The sequence below is a fragment of the Petaurus breviceps genome, unplaced genomic scaffold, assembly GCF_028583685.1.
Source record: "Petaurus breviceps papuanus isolate PSGF00001 unplaced genomic scaffold, PetGlider_PUasm1.0 156, whole genome shotgun sequence".
Classification (NCBI taxonomy): domain Eukaryota; kingdom Metazoa; phylum Chordata; class Mammalia; order Diprotodontia; family Petauridae; genus Petaurus; species Petaurus breviceps.
In genome coordinates this window covers 14,462,956-14,480,589 of record NW_027185720.1, presented here as the reverse complement: position 1 = coordinate 14,480,589, position 17,634 = coordinate 14,462,956, and the positions used below count along the sequence as shown (strand labels likewise).

Genomic DNA, 17,634 nt, shown 5'->3' with positions numbered 1-17,634 from the left:
GCCCGAATCCCATTGGGTGGAACGAGAGTGGTGGGGGAGGGGAGGGACGGACGGCGGCCCGCGGCCCAGCGAGCTCCCCCCAGGCAGCCCGGCGTTCTGCTGCGCCGAGCGCAGGGAGGCCGGCGGCTTCTCGTGGGCCCCAGACATTGTACAAAATGGCATCCGAGAATAACCGGCCCGAATGCTGCGGGTGACCGATGCCCCGAACCGCGCTCTTGCCAGGCCCCCGCAGACGGACGTTATCCTTAAAGGTGGGAGCCCAAAGGGGTGACTCCCACCTTTATTGGTGTCAGTGTGTTCGGTAGGGTTGCACTGTCTTCCACAGACTATAATTATAACCGCTAATTACTAAGCCTTAAAGCACCAGAGAAAGGTGTTCGGCTTATGAAATACCTTGGCATAAGCAGTCTGTGAAAGTGTCATAGACCATTGTTTAAAACCCCATCACCACCCAATCTGCCATCTTTGGTGAAAAATAATAAAAATATTTTGTGTTAATAGCGAGAGCAAAAGTCTGACATGTGGAGATAGTTCATTTGTTAGTAAAAAAAAAAAAAGGCATTGGGGGTGGTTCTGTTAAAGCCAAGCTAAGAATGGATAGCCAGGAGATTGAAATTAAAAAAACACACAACATCGGCCTTAGCTTTCTTGTTTGGAGAAGAATCTGTTCTGCTCTGCCTCATTAGTTTTGGGGATGTAGGCTAGAGAAAATGGCGTTGAAATGACTGCTTCAACTGGGAATTGTTTAAAGAAAGAAACATTTTTTCTTCCTAGAAATCTCTTTCCTCATTTTGTTTACTTTGAACCGTTTCAAGTGAATGCAGATTTTTGGATAATAACGTATTTTGAAATGTATAAACAATCACTAGACATTTTGCTTATGGCCTCATTTTATGTACTGGTACAAAGGAATTAAAGGAAATTTAAACAACTTTTATTTGGAGGAATTTGTCCATTTAATATATACTCCAAAATAATTGTTCAAAATTATTATCTTTTTCAAAAATTTGGTTAAAAGATTGGGAGGAAATATGCCTTATTTTTTGTAGATTTCCACTTGTTATTTGCTGGCTCTAATAATCATGGTTTTTTTTCCTTGTACCTGTGTTCTGTATGTATAAATATCAAGCTGGCTCCATTATTAAGCTACTTAGCTAAAATGGCAGTCTTTGCAGGTTTCATTTTTGAACTTCCTTTATGGTTTTTCTTACTGACTGCTGAGTGATTCTTTTGTGAAATATGCCAGTGGTTTGAAAGGAACGTCAGTGATTTTAATTCCTTAAAACAAGTTGGAACTGTCCTTTTTGGCCTTTTCTGTTTATAGTTAGACAAGATTCTAACTGTGTGTACATAAATCAAGGTATTTTAATACTTTGAATTACAGGAAAAAATTGGAGACTCTAGTTGGATTTTTAAAAATAAGAAATGCATTAATTATAAAGCTGGAATTCTAGAATTGCTTCTATAGTAATAAGTTGTTATGAGTAGACTCTGGAAAGAAGAATCTCCTTAGGCATGGCATGTTGCAAGTAGGTAAGAGGGGCATCCTAATGCTAAAAGCTGAACGAAACAGTTCCTGGTTTCTTGGTGTTCCAGGGTTTTACGGAACAAGCATTAATGAGGGAGGAATCAGCCAGATTCTGTTGTCTACAAGTGGCCATCTAAAATGGCATTTAAGGTTTAATTTGACATTTTGTTTAATCTCTTAGTTTAAAAAAGATGTAGTGTAAATAAAGCAGATAAAGTGGACTAATTTCCATGCGCTTAGGTTTGGAGCAAGAGGAGGTGGAGGCCTGCCTCCAAAGAAATTCGGCAATCCTGGGGAACGTCTACGCAAAAAGAAGTGGGATCTGAGTGAGCTGCCCAAGTTTGAGAAGAACTTTTATGTGGAACACCCTGAAGTGGCCAGGCTTACCCCGGTAAGTTTCTGCAGTGGGCCTTGTGAACATGGAGAGAGTGATGACGTGCCCAGTGTGTGCTTAGGTGGCAGTTTAGTCTGAACAAGCCCTCTCTTCAGGGGACAAAAGTCTGTGTGTGAGTGTGTGTGCATGCATAGCACTGTATGTTTATGCTTGGCTGATGCGATTCCCCATTGCATCTGCATCCTTTGGTCTATTATTTTTTCTGATTTTATATCTTTGCCTTGGTTATAGTTGATTGGTATAAGGTGGATTTAAGCAATAAAGTGATTTCACTATATCCATAAGTTATAAATAGCATTAACTGTTTATTGTAGTACTTGGGAGCCAGGAGAGGAGAACTGGTATTATTCTAAATGTCTTGTCGGGTTCATGGGATTTGAAGTTGGAAGGGACCTTAGGGAAGACCTAGTCAAGCATTTGGTTCACTTTGTGCTGAACAAATAGTAAACTATAAAAGAGTAGGGCCGTCTGGTTACTTATTTCCATTGTTTAGGAGTGAGAAGACTGGTTGCCTTTGCCATTGATTAGTTATCCAACTTGGAACACCTGGTGAGCCTCTTTGCCCCTTGGTCAAAAAGCACTTATTGTGTGGCTCTCAATGAGCTAAACAGTGCTTCTCTTGATCATTAGTATTATTTTACAGGGTCATTTTAAACTTCAAATGAGATAAGGGCTATGAGAATGATGCATATGATACAATTTTGTTACTAAGAAACAATGTAAACATAAAAATTAATTTCCAACAAGCTGTTTGACACATGGTTAGGAAAACCTTGAAAAAGGGAGCACCTCTACTTCCTCAACCATTATAGATAATTAAGGTTTTCCTGTATCTTCCAGCTAAAAATCTTATGGGAAAAACATCTTAAATGCAAACTTGAAAGGAAAGCAGTTTTGTATTATACATCTCAAGTTCTGTGTATGAATAGAGAATTGCTGGCCTCTTGATATGCCTCAATATATAATCCAGTGAAATTTAATTCAGTTATTTAAAAGTAAATCATAATTTAAAATAACTGGTATTTATATAGTATCTATTGTGTGTCAGGCACTGTGCTAAGTGGATTTTTTTTTAATGTTTTCTTATTTGATACTTAAAACAGCCTTGGGAGGTATAGGTGCTGTTATCCTTATTTTTATCATTGAAGATACTGAGATAATCAACTTGCCCAAGGTCACATAATAAGAATCTAAAGCCAGATTTGAAGGTACATCTTCCTGATTCCAGGCTCACAGCCCTCTTTCTACTGCACCATTACCTCCCTCAAAAGATGCCCATTAGACTGAGGTGTGCTTAAAATTGGTAAGGGAGGGGGAGCCAGGTGTCAGAGTGAATAGAATGCCAGCCCTGTAGTCAGGAGGACCTGAGTTCAAATCCAGCCTCAGACACTTGATACTTGGCTGTGTGACAAGCTTGGGCAAGTTACTAAACCCCAATTGCCTTGCCTTCCCCCCTCCAAAAAATCCCCACAAAACTGGTGGGGGGAACATCCTTTTAAAGGCTTCCTAGACACTCAGATGTACTTAGGGCGTTATTTTAATGGTTGTCAAGTTAAAGGAAGCTGTGTGGTAGCTACCCCAAAGAGAAACTTTGTGATAACCTGCTTGGTTTCACTTGGCTGCAGTACGAGGTTGATGAGCTTCGCCGGAAGAAGGAGATCACAGTGAGAGGGGGAGATGTCTGCCCGAAGCCAGTGTTTGCTTTCCATCACGCTAACTTTCCTCGTAAGTGTCCTGCAGTTCAGTCATGTTATCCATGTAAACCGCTGAAGGGGAGGTTTGTTGAGTTGATGGAAGGGTCATTGGGGTCATTGGTAAGTTGATGTAGATTTGATCTGGAGACTTGGTATCCTTATCTGATGTTGTGGCCAGGAGGACAGCCTGCACAGACTTTGATGGATGGCCTGCAAGGGAGTGTCCATGATGGTGAGGCCCACTACCCAATGACATACACTAGGCATTACTGATTTTCTTAACAAGTTAAAGGATATGTGGAGACTAGATCATAAAGTCCAAGTGACCAGGAATTTCAAACCTTGTCAAAACCTAAAGGCTCTTGAGAAAGGAGAGAGTGATAAATACCAAGGGTGTTCTAAAGTGGTCTCCCCTGTGGACTTCCCGTGATCTTGTTAAGAAACTTTGCGATATTCCTTTAGAATATCAGCGCTATGTCTTGGGCACCTAAGCAGCGAAGCTGTCCAAAAGAGCACAAAGGTAGTTTTATCTGGTCTTTAAACTAGATTTCTCCCAGAGACGGAATTGCTGGTGTCTATTGAAGAAGCATGTCCCATTCTTCTCAATCTTTTATTTCTTAGGTGCATTTGCATGGTAAACTTCAGGTTTTTTTTTTTTTCTTTCTTCTTGAATTTGAGTTCTGGGAAGATAGGGGGTTCAGGGATCCGAAAAGAGTTGGGAAACATTGCTCCAAGTTGTTACAGGAAGTGGTAGAACAGGAGTTTATTCCTCGCTTGAGTTATGTGCGCCTGTGGCTCCTGTTCATGCCCTTTTAAACGGTGATTGCAGTGTTATGTTTTGGTTTTTGCCTTGCAGAGTATGTGATGGATGTGCTAATGGATCAGAATTTCACAGAACCAACTCCAATTCAGTGCCAGGGATTCCCGTTGGCTCTTAGTGGCCGGGATATGGTGGGCATTGCCCAGACCGGCTCTGGGAAGACTTTGGCAGTAAGTACCAAGAACCATACCACTTTAATAGGCAGTATTCATCTGCCTCAGGGAGTTCTTGAATTCTGTGTTGGGAGACCCTGTAGTGGAGAGCCCACTGAAGTCCCCAGGAGATCCTGGTTTAAATTGAACAATTAGCAAGGTCCTGAACATCCATGTGTCTGTTTCCTTGTTTCTCCTGTAATTCCTGCTTTCTGTAAAATAGGAATTCTACCTCACAGGGTTATTGTGAGGAAAGTTTCATAAGTTTTCAAATGTTACAGAAAAGAGAGCTTTTCTAAGTGAGCAGGAGTGTGCTGATACTGCTCCTTGCTTTAGTTTGGGTACTTTGTGAAAAGGCAGAAACTTGATAGGCAGGAACTAGAAGTTTTTTCCTCTAGGTTTCAGCTGAATTTAACTTGATGTGCTGTAAGTGAAAAGGCACTGTCTTGTAATAGAGAGGATGCAGTATGTAATACTCAGGAGGCCTGTATTGGAAGTGCCTCCTTGGTCACTGGCATTGTTGCAGCCTTATGCAGATGAGTGTCCTTAGCTTAAGCTCTCTTCTATGACATTATATGATATTGCCTACTTTGAAAGGTTGTGAAAAAAGTGTTTTGTAAATCCTAGAATGCTATGTAAATACAAGTTGGTGTTGCTCAACTGAAGACATGAAGTTTCATTGAAGTTTTCTTTGTGTCCCTCTTTTTCAGTATTTGCTTCCTGCAATTGTTCATATCAACCATCAGCCATATTTGGAGAGGGGGGATGGCCCAATTGTAAGTGTCTTGTTTTGTTTTTTAATCTTAAGAAGCGATCTGCCAGAGCCCTTAGAAGCTGTTAAAATGCTCTTTAGCCAATGCATGCTGCTGTTTTGTGCACTTTGCTAGCTTTTTATAGGATAACAAGAGAAAGTATAAAGTCAGTGTTTACATGTACAAACTTTACAGGGTAATTGGTGAGGGAAGACATACATGTAAGTGTAATGGGTTAATAATGGTGTTGAGGTTAATCTCTCCTAGGGGAAGTAAGAGTTTGAGGGTTTGTTTTAATCATTTACCCTTGTTTGAGGATCTCATTTTAATCCCTGCTTTACTTGTGCAAGTAAAGATGTTTAATATGCATCCTTTTTATTTTGCAGTGCCTGGTTCTGGCGCCTACCCGAGAATTGGCCCAGCAAGTACAACAAGTAGCTGATGATTATGGCAAATGCTCTCGATTGAAGAGCACCTGCATATATGGAGGCGCTCCCAAAGGTCCACAGATTCGAGATTTAGAGAGAGGTAAGAAGGAAACAAAAGCTCTTTCATTGTGTAGGAAATGCATGTATATTTACAGAATAATTAGAGCTGCATTTGTTAAAAAAAAAAAAAGCAAGTCTATAAATAAGATTATAGTTTCCTATTAGCTTCCATTATAAAAGTAAAAATGTCTTTCTAGTTTTTTTTTTTTTTTGGCTTGGATAATAAAATTCACTTTTAAGACTATGCCATTTAAAAGGATACAAGAAAATTCTCATTAAAGTAATTCACAGTATTACAGTATATGAATGGAAGGTAATTTTTATTCTTAAAGAGCTTATACTGTAATTGGAGGGGACAACACATAATGGGGGGTGTAACTGTAGAGGGGGAGAAGGGCCTGGAAGTTCTGTGGGTATATTGGAGGATGCAGTAGAGGGGGAATGAGAGTGTTCCCTCTGAAATGGGTAGTGATGGGGGAGGAGGGTCTGGCTGATTGAGGTGAAGGACTGGAAATCCTCACTTGACTCCAGCTAGGGATCCCCAAGCAAGTACCTTTGAAAGGCTGTGGGTGCTTTGGGCAGGGGAGTATCCACTTCAATTTCAATATGATCTTAACGGCACGGGTTAATTTGTATGAATATAGTGATAGGTTTCTTTTTTTTTTTATGGAGCATGGTTTTCATGTAAAAGTAATAAACTTCTTTAGTTGTACAAGAGATTTTGAGGATGCTGGAGTTGTATTGGCATCACTATAGCTGTTTAACAGTTGCTTACATAGTCTACAAATATATTGAGATTGGGGGGTTCAGCAAATACAAATAACATGACAAAAAGTCAGGTGAATAGAGAAATTGTATTTAAATTCAGAAAGCTTTAGGTTCAAATCCAGCCTCATAATTGAGGACTCTTGACTATGAGTCTGTCACCTACCCTTAAGTTCCCCAGTAATGGTTTGGATACCTGATTGGCAGTGGTGGAGGGAAGTTCCCAAAAAGATGAAATCCTAGGTATGGGTGCTCCTCCTGACTGCAAATGTCAGTATGGTACCATTGAAAGCTTTGCTGTGTTATAAAAATGAGACATAATTGAGGAATGGAAAGTACGGCAGGATTTAGAAGTTGTACTTGGGCTCTGCTATTACCTCTCTAAGAATGGGAATCTCAAAACTAGGTGCTCTTCAATGTCCCTCCTAGTGCTGAACCTGATCATAGTGACCTCTGCTTGTCAAGGTTGAGTTTTATCTTTCCCTACTGCTTTTTATCACAAGTTTATATGTTATACCTTGAAGTTTCCACTGCTTTGTAGCTGAGCTCCTTATTAGCTGGGACAGAGGTTTTTTTTTTTTTAAGCTTTTGACTGTTTAATTCATTTTGTTGGATACGTAAGCAGTGTAGTCCCACTTCTTGAATTTTCTTTTTGTAGGTGTTGAAATTTGTATAGCCACTCCTGGTCGCCTGATAGATTTTCTGGAATCAGGAAAGACCAATCTTCGCCGTTGTACTTACCTTGTATTGGATGAGGCTGACAGGATGCTTGATATGGGTTTTGAGCCTCAGATTCGAAAGATTGTGGACCAAATCAGGGTATGTAAAACTAATGCTTTTTCCTCTGAATCTCTAGCTGTAAAAGTTCCTTCATCTAGCAACTCTCTTCTTGCTTTTAGCCTGACAGACAGACTCTGATGTGGAGTGCCACATGGCCAAAGGAGGTTCGACAACTTGCTGAGGATTTCCTTCGTGACTACACCCAGATTAATGTGGGGAATCTGGAGTTGAGTGCCAACCATAACATCTTGCAGATTGTGGATGTTTGCATGGAAAGCGAGAAGGACCACAAGTATGAATGTGTTGTCAAGTAACCTGTTACTGAGGTGGCCAGTTAATTATTTTTTGACATTTGAATGTTTCTTATTGATTTTCCAAATCATTAGCATCAGGGTACTTATTATGTATTGGTAAGCATTGTAACTTCGGCAGATAAACATCTTAGAATTCGTGATTGCCTTCCAGACTGATCCAGCTGATGGAAGAAATAATGGCTGAAAAAGAAAATAAGACAATAATCTTTGTGGAGACAAAGAGACGGTGTGATGACCTGACCCGAAGGATGCGCAGAGATGGGTGAGTGTAGTGTTGAATTGTCAGCTTCCATCTGTTAGGAGTTCTCAAATTAAAATGGTAGCCATTTAACAATTTGCTTTGTGCTTTGCAAAATGGTCACAACGTATCGACGTGGTAACCTTGACAAAACTTTAAGATATAATTGGTGGTTACAGATATTTTCTTGACTTAGTTTTCCTTTTTAGCATGTTTTCTAAAAAGGTCAGTTTTCTTTGACAGATGGCCAGCTATGTGTATCCATGGAGACAAGAGTCAACCAGAAAGAGATTGGGTACTCAATGGTGAGTACAGACCTAACAGTATTGGACATTTTGATGAAATATTACTGTTTCTCTCATTAATTGGGACCAGTAGCTAAGAAATAACTTTTCTCTGATTTCTTAAACTTCAAAGCACAACTTCTTGAGGAAGGAATATCATGATAGAAAAGAAATGTTTTAAAACTACTAAGTAAAGTAGGACTCTAATACCACTCACTGCAAAAATTTTGCATGTTTTCCTGTTTTCTATTATCTCCTCCCTTTCCCTTCATAGTTCTTTTTTCTCTTTGGTTTATTAAGTTATTAAGATGGGAAAAACCTCTCCTTTTTTAATGGAATGTACCTGTCTTCCCCAAAGCATTTATTCCTGGCTCCCTCATTCCTGATGGAGCTTCATGAATTATTTTAGAAGAAAGTATTGGAATGTGAAGAGTACTGGATTGGGAAAGAGAAAACCTATATTTTCAGGTCCTTACTCTGCTTCTTAGGCATAGACAAATCACCTTACTGGTCTTAGCCTTCAGTTTCCCCATTGTTTAAATGAGGGATTTGGATTAGAACTATCTTCAGGCTTCCTACAACCTCTAAATTGAATTTAGGATTTGGTCAAGAAAATGGGGAGTCTGGGTTAGGTGTACAGTAATAGAAAAGTAGCAATTTTGGGGGAGATATTAATCTGATGGAATAAAAGAAAGGCCCAGTAAAACTAGAAATACTTACTGGATTTTCTTCTAAAACATGCTTCTTAGATCTGTTAACTCACCATAACCTTGGGTGGGTGGGGGGGCTCTTCTCTTTCAGAATTCCGTTCTGGGAAGGCTCCCATCCTCATTGCTACGGATGTAGCCTCTCGTGGGCTAGGTTTGTACAGATAGGTGTCTCTTGCCTATTACTGGTATATGTATCTTTTTTGGTTGGGAGATTTATTTATTACCTCTAAGTAGAGTCTATGTGTGTGTATTTAGATACATTTTTAAAAAATGATGTAAAGCGTGATTTCCCCCACAAGTAATTTTTTAAAATCTTTGGTGTTTTTTTTTTCTAACATGTTCGAAGTCTCTTCCTGCTCCTAACAAACAGGCTTTGGTTTGCAGCAAGGCCTAGGCATGACTACTCAAGAGGGAGAAGAGACATTCAATCAGTGCATTCTGGCCCACCCCCAATTTGCTCTCAGACTTGTTGGTTGGACAGTGGTTGGACATCACGGGTTGTGTTGAGGTTGGCTATCTTCAGCTCACGTGTATGCCAAGGAAAAATCTGTATGATCATTCTGAGAAGTTGCATTGATGCAATTTTCATCGTAGTTTTGTTTCTTGATACTTGGCCTGCTGAGCAAAGGTTGTTTGCCCCTGTTCCAACCCATTTGTGGCGGTTGCCTATCTGTGAGGCAGAGTTCTGAAGTTAGTTTGCATCTTTTCTTTCTCTGCTCTACAGTACTGTTGCAGTGGATTGTTGGGGTTTAGTAAATAAGACAAGCATATCCATGTATGAATGGCTTAAGTCAATCACTGTTGCCCAGTTTTATCCCTGACTGCTATAAAATAAATTATCTTGGGCACTGAATTCTGGCTTTGTGGTAAACATAGAGTTTCTGCCAGTTTTAAAAATGAATCTCCTGGCAGGCTTCCACTGTGACTTCAGATATACCCAGACATCTCTGGGCCACTTTCGTGTTTTAAAGTGGTTGTCAGACTTGGCAGTGCCAGTCTCTACTTTAAAGTACGTAGATAGATTTACTCATGAATTAAGTCTGACTTGGTGGCAGGTTTCTGTAATTGGGAGCCTTGTCTTAATCTTGAAAGGCGATACACTCAGAACCCTTTGAACCTAACCAGAGACGAATGTCAAGACTGAGCTCCAAGTGTGTTGGCACGTTTTTTCCTCTCCAGACTTTTCTTTCTCCAACCCTGACCCAAAAAGCGTTGCTGACTGCCTCTTAGAAAAGAGGCAGTGACCTCCCAACCATGACTGGAGACTGTCTCTGCCCTCAGAAGGTCATGTCTCGACCTGTGCAGCGAGAACTTGGGCCTGTTGGGAGAAGGGGCTAAGGCCTGGAAGCAGTTTATATGGAAAACAAAGCTTTCAGTGATGGTGATTTTTAAACAGGCTTGCTATGTGCTGGTAGCTTCTTTGTGCATCTCGCCTAGACAGTTAAAATAAACCTGCAGCCCACCCACCCCTGCACCCCCACCAACCTAATTGGCCGCCATGTTGTAACCAGCCTCCCCACCCCCCATCCCCCACTCACCGGAGTGAAGGGGCCGGGAAGGTCTCGAGTCTGTTTCTTGTTACTAAACAGCACCTGTGCTTGTTTGGGCCCCTTTGTTTGCTGCCTTGTAAAATCAAAAGGAGGACAAAATAAACTGGCCAGCTTGTGACCAAGGTCCTCTGAGATCTGGAAAGTGAAGGCGTCTACCTCGTGTAGACAGGGGCGCACTATTTTGGCGGAGTCACCAGGCCTTTTCTCTCCCTCCCTGGTAAACAGTGGTTTCTTAAATGCTCCCTTCAGGTAAGTTCAACTCCAAGAATTTCATTAGTCACTATTAGAGAGAAAAAGCTCCTTCCCCGGGTCTAAAATCTTGTTTTGTTAAACTTCACTTGGTTAAACTAAAAACACTGAATTTCTTTTGTCTTGTTTTCTAACAGAAGCTTTGCTCTCAGCTGCACGTCCCTCAGTGCAGGCTCGGGGCATCTCTGCATGGGTGGTCCGGAGCCGCTCTAGATGAGCATAGTTCTTAGCCTCTGTCCCCATCCTGTTCCCCACTCCCACCCCTCTCCCACACCCCCCCCCCCCCCCCCCCCCCCTATTAATGACTGAGCTGCAGGCCAAACCATAGGGCTTTTTTGTTGGTCTGACCAAAGGGTATGTGACCCCAGAGTATTTCTTAACCCCTGCTACATCTTCTCCAAAGTCAGCACAATAATATCTTTATGGCACACAAATACATCAGAGCATGATTGGCTGAAGAAACCAAATCCTATACTTGCTCTTGTGTGCACACAGGACCACCTTTTTAGTCTGGGGAGCCCCTCCCTGCTTCCTTATCCCCCAGATGTTCCCAAGTGTTCGAATCTGAACTGTTGCCTACAGTCCCCGATGCTTTCTGTTGAGAAAGCACTTCGTTGTGTTCAGCGCAATAATTCACCTTGCTCTGCTGCTGGCGGACAGACATGCGGAATGGGAATGACCAAAGAGCATTCCGTTGGCTGCTTGTCAGACTCTTGTTTCCCTGGCTCTGAAGATGTGGCTGTGTTGATTCAAATTTCCCATCCCCTTATCTTACTCCTGTCCTATCTTTGCACAATTGTTTTTTTTGCTCTGTTGCATCAACGACCCTAGCTGGAGACTCACGCTGCCCCCTGTGATATCTGCCTTCTCACTCTTTCTGGTGTGATTCAGGACTTAGGAGTCAGCAAAGACTGAGGAGCCTTTACTGTAATAAGAAACAGACATAATGCCCCTTTCTTCCCATCTCCTTAACAATAGTTATATAAACTTAAAAAAAAAATCATCTCCCCCTGAAATTAATGCAGTCTGGGCAATAGATGCAGTCTGACCCTTTGGATGTAACTTTTGCATTTTTATTATTTTTTTTTACAATCACCCCTATTATCCCTGGGGGGAGGCGTTGGAGGACCTGAAATTTTTACCCGAACCCAGGTTCTCCGGCGCTTGGCAACCAAATGGGGCTACAGAGAAGCATCTAAGCCAGTTCACAGAGCGAGCGTGTGTGGGGACTTCTCACTGCCACGGACCCTTGATGCATGCTCCCCGCGCTCCAGTGGTCCCGTGTCAGAGGGCGGAGTTTTCGAAAGGAGGCCGCCAAAAATAAAAGGCAAAGAGACGGGATCGGCTGCAGCGGTTTCCCAAAGGAGGAGGGAGTGTGCATCGGTCTGGTAACAAACAGAGAATGTTTTTTAATTATTTATATCACAAAAATCTGTGTTTTATCTTGGATATTTTTTGAATATTCTTTGTAAAATGCAGATTTTTTTCCACAAAACATTAGGACTCTAATGACAGTCTTAACTTTGCTTGTTATAGTAAATAGATTATCTTACAACTTCAAGCATCACACTAACATTTAAATAGTTTTTAGAGATGGCCAGAAAGTATCTCAAGGTTTCGTGGCATTTTCCAAATTGGCTATTCATCTCATTCCCTGGTTACTTAGACAAGCTTTGGTTGAGTTTAACCACAGCTTTTCGTTGAGCAAGATAATCAGGAACTGGACTTAGTAGTTTAGTAAAATTTTAGAGTAATGTGTTTTCGTGATAATTAGAAGAAAAAGAGGTAGGGAAAGATGATTTATTGCAAGTTCGTGAGAAAAATTAGGTGGACAGAATTTGTAACAGGAGTGTTTCTGAAATTGAACATGGGGAGTTAATAAAGAATATGAAATATTTTGGTTGTTAAGCTCCTTTGACAAAGTAGTCATAAGAAAGTATATGCAGCTCTGTTTTTGCCATGTAACTGGTCTGAAGGTAAGTGTGTAAATATTACTGTTAAATTTTGCTGGGCTTCTCCCAACAGAGTCGAAGTGGTTTGCCCTTATTTATAACAATGGTACCATTAAATGGCTCCATGATCTAGTGAGTTTTGGAGAGGAGGGGACTGGAATTCACTTAACTCTTCTACAGAGGGTGTCTTTTGGAGAGTTTCTATCATTCCAAGAAGTGCTTTTGATTTAGCACAGGTGGGACTTTGACGAGATGGTTGCATAAATATTTTTGCATCCATTTGGGGGTGATGTGCCCCTTATGGGGTCCCCAAGATTAACTAACTTTGTTTCTCCCTCTTTTACTCTGTTGGGATGAGTCTGTTTTGTTTCTGTTCAGTGTGGTTACTAATTTATTCTTCTCTCCTCTTGCTGTCATCTACATCCGTGCTTCCCACCTATCGTTGGCACATTCTTTACCTTCTTTCCCACCACTTCAACCCCCATCTTGGGATTCAACTCTGGTCTTGAAGATGTGGAAGATGTTAAGTTTGTGATCAACTATGACTATCCAAACAGCTCAGAGGATTATGTGCACCGGATTGGCCGGACAGCCCGTAGCACCAACAAAGGCACCGCCTACACATTCTTCACCCCAGGAAACCTAAAACAAGCTAGGGAACTAATCAAAGTTTTAGAGGAGGCCAATCAGGCCATCAACCCAAAGCTGATGCAGCTGGTGGACCACAGAGGAGGAGGTGGAGGCGGGGGTAAGATTGAAGTCCTGGGGTTTTTGTGATTCTTAGGTGGAGCTTTGAATAGTTTCTGCTTTGGTCCAGTGTGGGCAGGTGAAACCCAGTTACCTGGCAGTTTTGTTTTATTTGAGTGGAGGGAGGGAAGGGAAAACTGTAGCTTTGTTTCTTCCCTTCTCTATTGAAAATTACTACTTAATCCTATGTTCTTTAGATGTATCCTGGGTCTAATAATGGAGTTCATATACCCTGTTCGTTAAGAAAATATATCACAATATTTAGAACTTCATCCTACCTCCCCTTTCCTCCAGTGTTAGCATATCTTCTGTTAGATTCCTGACTGCCAGCCTCAGTGAGCCATGATAACTGTAAAATCAATAGTTAATTGTTTAGAAGTACATGCAGGGACACTCAATTGAGCATAAAATACTTGTGTTAAATTTATTTTCAGAAAGTTTTATCAGTGCCACTAATTTGAGTATGCTGTTTATTTTCCATATAGGAGAGGTGAATAGTTTTTGCCCATTTTTATGGTTGTAGAAACTCGGGCAGAAAGGTTTTTAATTATAGTGTTAGAAAATTAAATAGAACTTGGGTCTGTGATCTCACTCCCAGTTCAGTGCAGCTGACTGCTTTCCTGACCATCATTTTTTCATAACTCAGGTGTTAGTCACCTAAAACTCTAAAAGGAGGTTTTGCCGAGCTCACATATTTAAACGTAAAGAAAGCAACCTGGCAGGTGTGGTCTGAGCAACTGGGGAAAATGGGGAGTGACTAAAGAGCTATATCTTTCAAGTTGACTGCTTAACATCTCTGGGTGGCATGTGAGATCCAGCTTTTGTGGGTCTCCTTAGAGTAAATGGAAGTTAAGGAAAATGTTTAGAAATAATTGCTGCATAACTTTTTTAGGACATTAGACCTGTGGGACTTGCCTTAGTTATAGGATCAGGAAAAGTATGAGTACTTGTCTACGTGATTATATCTAGTTGTGTTAAAATCCTACTTGCAGACCTTGTGTAATTCCACGAATCGGTTCCCATTAGGTGGCCGTTCTCGATACCGTACCACCTCTTCGGTCAACAATCCCAATCTGATGTACCAGGATGAATGTGACCGGAGGCTTCGAGGAGTTAAAGATGGTAGCCGGAGAGACTCTGGAAGCTATCGTGATCGTGGAGATACAGACAGAGCTGGTTATGCTAATGGTAGTGGCTATGGCAGTCCCAATTCTGCCTTTGGAGCTCAAGCAGGCCAATACACCTATGGCCAAGGCACCTATGGGGCGGCTGCTTATGGCACCAGTGGCTATGCAGCTCAGGAATATGGGGCTGGCACCTATGGTGCCAGCAGTACTGCCTCAACCGGGAGGAGCTCTCAGAGCTCCAGCCAGCAGTACAGCGGCTTGGGCCGGTCAGGGCAGCAGCCTCAGCCTCTGATGTCTCAGCAGTTTCCACAGCCTCCTGGGGCTACTAACATGATAGGTTACATGGGGCAGACTGCTTACCAGTATCCTCCCCCTCCCCCTCCACCTCCTCCATCCCGTAAATGAAGCCACTCAGGTGGTGGTGAGACGTGTCCAGACCTCTTACTTAACATTTAAAGGAATTCTCTTTCCTTTTTAATTTCTTCCCTTTTTTTTCTTTTAACCATTGTGATTTGTCTTTCATGCAGGTTAGTTAGAATTCCACTGCCAGATTTCTTCTGCCCGCCAAAATGATCCAGTCCATATTAGAAATTTTGTAAAAAATATATAGCTGACTGGAAAGTTCCCTTTTTCCCCCCCTCCAACTTCTTGCATGTTGAGGAAATTTGAGCTGAGCTTTCTTTTCTTAAAAGAAAAAAAAATGGACATTAGACAGTTCAGTCCTAGCCCATTTTTTTCGTTTTTGTCTGAGTTAAGGTTTTGGGCAGGAGGGAGATTTGCGATGTAGCCCAGAGCACAACATTCATGCTTTCATGTGCTCATTTGACTGGGGTGCAGGGAGAGCATGCAGAGCATTTGATATGATGTTCTAAGTTCTCTGAAACTAGCTTGGAGTTGAGTTCTTCTAATGGGTGCCGGGCACTGCTCCCCTATTTTAAGATGTTCTTGTTTTACTTGGCTGATTGCCTGTTAAACATTTAATGGCAACCAAATTCACTTGTATTGGGTATTTAACTGCCTCCTCCCACCTCCCAATGCGCCCACTTCCTTGAAAAGTCGTCTTTAATGTGTCTGCCTTTCTTACTGAAAAGCAACCATTGATGGTCAGCCATAGTGTCATGAAAATTAGATTGCTGAGAATCTGGATTTACCTGTAGCCAGAAATACAAGCTGGTATTTAAAATGAATGTCTTTAATTTTAAGAACCATAAGTATTTCCTGTGATGGTTCAAGTATAGCTTCTCAGCAGCTGGGTGGGGCTGCCCATAGCTATTCCTCCTCACATTGCCAGGGACCATCTGTGAAAGTCAGTTTCCATCCAGACAGCTGCTGTGGGCAAGATGGACAGAAGTGCCCATGAAACAAAGCAGATTTTTAGTAACCGTTTAATTCCATTCATTTCCCTACAGGATAGAAAGTACCTTTCATTGCAGAGAATTTTCTGAATCTCTATGCAATGAACAGGGTTTTCCTAATAACATCAGTGTTTACAGAGCTGGGGTGAAGGCCCCTTTTTTCCCTCTCATCTCTGTCTTTGTACCCAAAAGGCATTAGGCAGACCTGTTCTGAGTTCATTGGTTTAAAACTCCCTTTATACTTTCTGTAGACCTTTATAACTGAGCTTCTGGGTATGTTTCTCCAGGATCCCCTTGTGATCAGTTTTTACAGGTAGGTAGTATTTTAGGGAAAGGTTAGGAAAGACTGGAACATAAGCATTTAATTTGCTCTTTTTCTCCATCTGAAGGTAGGTGAGTGTTTCCTGTTCGTAGTTAAGCATGTTGTCTGTTCTCTAATGTAACTTCATTTGGCAGATGGGCCAGGAACAGCAGATCCTGGAGAGAATTCCCTGCCCTTGTTTCACATAATTTCTCATCTCTCCCTAACTAGTTACTGTGTTGACATCCTTTGGCAAAGCAGCAGAACCCCAAACTCCTCTCCTAAAGGCCAGTGAGAGAGGCTTTTGTTTGGTTATTGTGGGCAGTTATGGGATTGTTCAGAGTCTCAGTGGGCTGCATTTCTTCAACTGAAGGAGTATCTTGTTGATTGATAAGATCTGGGTTTGGACTCTCCCCATTTTGATTTTCTTTAGGGGGAGAATAAAGGGGCGGGGGGTCCTGTGAGGGCTCCCGAAGGTCTGGTTTAAGTGTACCACATACAGGTAGGTCATTAGCATAAGCTGGAGTTCTGTGCATGTAAGCTGTTGGGCATTCATATTTCCTTTTCTCCCCTTACCCTCCATTTCTCTCTTTGCCCCCCTTTTTTCTTCTATCGTAAAAGTTGAGGATATGGGGTGGGAGGTGGGGAACGACACCTATTACTGTGGTGAAAAGTTTGCCCTGTGCTATGTATCTTCAAACCAAGGCCCCCAAAGAACTGTCCCAAGCACTGATCGGTCTGTTGTAGACGTTTTCTTCTCTCCTCAGACAGATGTGAAACTGTTAACTTGTGAGTTCTCATGCTGAAGTGCGCCAGGGAGGGAGTCTGCCCTCTCCCAGCTCTTAAGAGCTGGTGTTAATGAGAAGGGTCTCTTGGCAAGCAAGACAGTGTTTAGTTTGCTCCTGCTTCATTGTAAAATGAGATTAACAGCACATCTCAAAAGCTATTGCAGCTTGGATCTAACAAGTCTGCAAGGCTCCCTCCGTGTCTTGGGCATCAGCCTTCCATGTCCTCATGTGTTTGGCTCCAAATGCAGATTCCAGCTACTGTTAAATTAAGTACATATTCAGAAGGACCTGCATTGATAACTACAATTGCATTTGTTTATCACTGAAACCCTTTGCGGGGTGGGGCTTAATGTGGAATTGTGGGTTACTTCTGACCCCTCCCTTGACTATTCACTGTGTAGACTTCTCTAACCGAAGGGTCAGTGGCTTTCTGTGTGGGATCAGTGCTTTTGTTCATGCCCTTGCTGGTCTCCGAACACATTCCTGTTGCATTAAGACTTGACTTGAAAGATTCATAGATGTGTAATGTTCAGGCACAGGATATTAAAAGCTATGTTACTATTCTTAGTTTGTAAATTGTCTTTTGATACCATCTTGTTTTCTTTTGTAGGTATAAATAAAAACACTGTTGACAATAAAAGTGCTG

At 41.7% G+C, this 17,634-nt stretch overlaps 1 protein-coding gene across 1 annotated transcript in view; it reads left to right on the top strand.

The window, feature by feature from the left end:
• DDX17 (DEAD-box helicase 17) overlaps positions 1-17,628 on the top strand; it is an 18,460-nt gene extending 832 nt beyond the window's left edge. Inside the window, exons 2-13 of the mRNA XM_069082143.1 lie at positions 1,769-1,919; positions 3,548-3,647; positions 4,473-4,606; positions 5,299-5,364; positions 5,727-5,868; positions 7,252-7,412; positions 7,493-7,665; positions 7,839-7,949; positions 8,169-8,230; positions 9,011-9,070; positions 13,182-13,418; positions 14,444-17,628. Coding sequence (XP_068938244.1) covers positions 1,769-1,919; positions 3,548-3,647; positions 4,473-4,606; positions 5,299-5,364; positions 5,727-5,868; positions 7,252-7,412; positions 7,493-7,665; positions 7,839-7,949; positions 8,169-8,230; positions 9,011-9,070; positions 13,182-13,418; positions 14,444-14,949 — 1,903 coding nt within the window. The 3' untranslated portion in view covers positions 14,950-17,628. The remainder of the gene's footprint in view (positions 1-1,768; positions 1,920-3,547; positions 3,648-4,472; positions 4,607-5,298; positions 5,365-5,726; positions 5,869-7,251; positions 7,413-7,492; positions 7,666-7,838; positions 7,950-8,168; positions 8,231-9,010; positions 9,071-13,181; positions 13,419-14,443) is intronic.
• The last annotated feature ends 6 nt before the right edge of the window (positions 17,629-17,634 follow it).